Genomic DNA, 3970 nt, shown 5'->3' on the forward strand with positions numbered 1-3970 from the left:
ACAAGCCACGTTCACTTGAATATTAGATCTGTGACACTATTTTAACGCCAGCCGATGTATTTCATGAAATATTTAAATACATACTATTCTTACGCCAATATTCTTCGGAGCATGGTGGCCATTTACACTGGGTAGCATTGCGCTATGTAGTATGTCAACCGACTGTACCAAGTACATCCCACTGCCCAGTATTCTTGTGGAAAAATCTCTCACAACTCGCTAGAATTGATAGCAGAAGTTTTCTCTTCATTCGTGTAGGCCTTCGACTGTCCACGACGCATGCGGGTGTGAGCCTTTCCCGTGGCCCCGAATGCATTCTGTATTCCCCCTTGACCCGCAAACGTGATGCATTGCGCATAAGGAATATTCAACTGTAGGCCGCTGAAGATAGCATCTTGATTCGCTGCAGCGAAGTAGAACTCCCAATTGTAAGGCGCCCTATTAAGATTCTTGATCTGCGAAGCGATCTCATTTTTTGACCATTGTTTTGAAGAGTTCTCTTCCCCATCAGTGAGAATGAACATAACGACTTTGAAAGGAGTTTTGGGTAAACCTTGAATGAATTCAACTGTTCTATTTATCCCTTCCGCGATCGCATCGTAAAGAGCGGTACCATCTCTCGGTTGCACATTGGCAGCCGACACGTACCGACTTTCGTCCAGGTTGTAACCGTTCCACAATGTTTCGATCATGGCATCAAAGGTTATTAAAATTACCGACGTTTTCAAGTTATCAGATATGTTGGTGCGGCGCTGTTCGTCAAGGTAGTTATTGATGCTTATATGCACCTGGTTCATCATGGATGCCATACTACCCGAGCGGTCAACCACAAGGCATAAAACAGTGTGGCGGGCATCGAGAATTCGATCAGTCGGCAGATGGAGGTTTGACATATTAAAAGCCATCGTCCTACAAACTTGAAGTTAATTCAAAGGTAAGAGCGAATATTGTTACAATATGAAGAAAGTCATTTGGCAGAAACTACTAAAATACTCAATGTGGCAGGTCGAAAGACATACCAGAACCGAGGTGTGCTATTTGCGTGTTTCGCTACAAGAATTTGACGGTTGATTCCAATGCCAGGAGTGGCAATTAAAAAATAATGTTACAGTGTTTATATGGCATGCACATCGATAGTAGTCTGCACCCGTGACTACCTTTTCTTCCGTGTCAACATATTCATGAAAATAAATAGATAGATATCATGGGTGTATTATAAATTTAAGAATCCAAGACTGATGATTACATGACACATACGTCGCTGTGGATGATATTGTGACATATTCGATTGTCAAAATTGTGTCGTATTAAGATTCTAACACATTCTACATCGTTCAGGCATATAATTATGCGATACCAAATTACTTTACCTGTCATTCACAATCTAAACCATATGCGATATTTATCGTTCATCCGTACGGGGAGTTGGTCGACGCTTCTACTTATTATCCTTATGTATTGTCTCGTCTAAACACAAAATACCCGAGAGCTGTCAATTCTGAAATTTACGGCAACTTTTTTTACGAAAACATAACATGTGGAGCTATTGTAATCAATACCATGGAAGTTCATTCGTGCGCAATAATTTAAAGCTCGTTAACAAGCTTTAACGTAAGTTTTGCATTTAAAGCTCACAGGTAGAAGAGTGGATCTTGCGGTACATTTTAAACAAATGGAAGTACCGACGACCACTTCGGATTTAATTAAGGAATGGTCGAAATACTTACAGACTGGCTTGCGTCGGCTCGGTATTTCGCCCATCACTCGTAGTGGTCCCAAAATTTCGTTTTAGCCGTGTCCATTTTGTACGAAGTTATGGTAATCTATGTGATCCTTTGATGGCATAAAACACGTTAGTATACCTAATCTAATATCGCACAATAAATGCATTCACATAGGATACACGCGACTACTTCTATGGTCGATGCTTTTGATATCTCTTGCTTTGAATCCTGTAATATTGCCAGTTCGCAGTATTCTTCAACTGTCATCTCGGAAAAAACACTATTCAGGACGAAGTGTACCATGATACATAGTACCTCACAACTCAGTTTACTGGTGGGTTTTTTTTTTGGAAAATTTAGAAACGCATAGCAACAGCAAGAACGCAAATATATCAATCACTTGTTTTTATAATAATAGCGATATCAGCTTAACCTGCCGGATTGAAGGTTGTGAGGCTTAATTGCTCGGGTGAGAGAACAGTCAACCTGAGCCCGTTCCACCCCGACTCCATCATCTCCACAACTGTCCCACATAACGCACTGCAGTGGTCATTCCAGGTGTCAAAGGCCACCTTAAGATCATTCACTGATTGTGTTGTGTCATTGGCGGCCTCCATAGCTTCGTTAAGTAGCGCGAAAGGGGTAGGCCCAGAATCAAGGCCATTCATACGCAGGAACAGGAAGGACCCTTCTGTACTTACAAGTGACCACAGCGCTCTCCAGCACTAAAACAAAAAGATAATGAACGTGGTTAAGAATACAAGTGTGAAGTTGAGAAGGATTTGCAGTTTGTCAGGTTGCAACAAGTAATTCTAGACCGGATGAGTGGAGAACCTGTATGTTATGCACACCAATGCACTAAAGCAATTTGCATGATTAAACTAGAAGAGGGTACTGAAATTGCCGACGAGACTTTGTGTGATCATGATGACAATATGTATCTCGATATAAATGCAGGGCGACATTGGTGTCTGCACAAGACCTAACATGAACAAACAACATTGGTATAGCAAGTCTGTCTTCATGTATGTGCACCACTCCATTCCTTGAAATCTTGACCAGTACCCACACAAGACGTACACACAGAATCGGTACAACAATAGCTCATTCCCATACAAACTCCATACTAAGGGCACTTACCAGCTGGTGCGTATCGTTCATGGTTACTATGTGGCCAACATGTCCGTACCGAGCTTTAAGCTTGTCGGCAATGCTATTGACGTATTCAGCACTGCGCATCTCCTCGTCGCTGGTACACACATCCACCACATCAATCACACAGCCCTATATAGGGAGAGAAAGCGCATAAGTGGGCTTCATTGTTTCGTCCGTGGGACAGACAGAGACTTAAGAATCAAATATTGCTCTGTGATCAGCGGTAGACCCAGCAGTACGGGTTTACTGAACAGGGATGACTTAAATGGGAAAATGGCACGTATGTGTAAATCGCAGAATTAAACAAGGTTTGCAGAAATACCCTTTTCTCAATGTACAAGCACATTTTAAAGTGCAGTGATTTAACAGTGAGGTGTCGACATCAAATATGCCGGCGATGTATATTTAGACCGTTGTCCCACTCATGCCAGCGAATACCTCATTGGTATTTGCCGCTTGAACTGAGCCGTCGTCTCCCATTGTTGTCTCAATCACCTTGGGCTCGGATACTTCCCCATTATTCAGTGATAGCAACCGCTCCTTCTGTGCCTCTGAGCGGCACACAACAATGACCTGGACACACACAGTCAAAGATAAAGTTCGAAATATTACAAGACTATGGGAGGATGTGCAACATGCAACGCAGTAGTATATGTTCGGATGTGAGCTATCGGAAATTGGCAAGTACTTCGTTCATTCATTCTTCGACGCGTACAAAGTGTCAGGCGGTGTTGTTATTGTGCGCAAAATAAAAAGGTTGAAGTAATTATAAATGCCTGGAAGATAATTCTCGCAATGAAGGACGAGTGAAACGTGAGAATGACATCTACAATTGACAGGTTTAATTCATGTCGATTGCAGTGAGTTCTACACTTTTGATTAGTGCAAGATAGGATGGTAAACACATGCATATTAAACATGAGAAAAAAAACAGTACCAGTGCATTAATGGCACCTTATGAAATCCTAATAGGCGAAATATATATATACATATATAAACATATATATATGTATACATATATAAATATATATACATAAATAGATAATATATATATATATATATATATATATATATATATATATATATATATA

General features: G+C 40.9%; 2 protein-coding genes across 2 annotated transcripts; both read right to left on the bottom strand.

The window, feature by feature from the left end:
* Positions 1–209: 209 nt before the first annotated feature.
* On the bottom strand, positions 210–893 carry SARC_03458 (hypothetical protein; the record flags this gene model as incomplete). The annotated part of the gene is made up of 1 exon (XM_014302724.1): positions 210–893. One exon carries the CDS (start codon positions 891–893, stop codon positions 210–212), a length of 684 nt encoding a protein of 227 aa, XP_014158199.1.
* A 1170-nt stretch (positions 894–2063) lies between these two features.
* SARC_03459 (hypothetical protein) lies at positions 2064–3452 on the bottom strand. Its single transcript, XM_014302725.1, has 3 exons — positions 3318–3452; positions 2865–3008; positions 2064–2449 (listed from the first exon to the last, which is right to left on the bottom strand). The coding sequence occupies exons 1-3, from the start codon at positions 3357–3359 to the stop codon at positions 2153–2155; spliced, it is 483 nt and encodes a 160-aa protein (XP_014158200.1). The 5' UTR covers positions 3360–3452; the 3' UTR covers positions 2064–2152.
* Between the last annotated feature and the right edge of the window lie 518 nt (positions 3453–3970).

Source organism: Sphaeroforma arctica (genome assembly GCF_001186125.1).
Source record: "Sphaeroforma arctica JP610 unplaced genomic scaffold supercont1.177, whole genome shotgun sequence".
Lineage (NCBI taxonomy): Eukaryota > Ichthyosporea > Ichthyophonida > Sphaeroforma > Sphaeroforma arctica.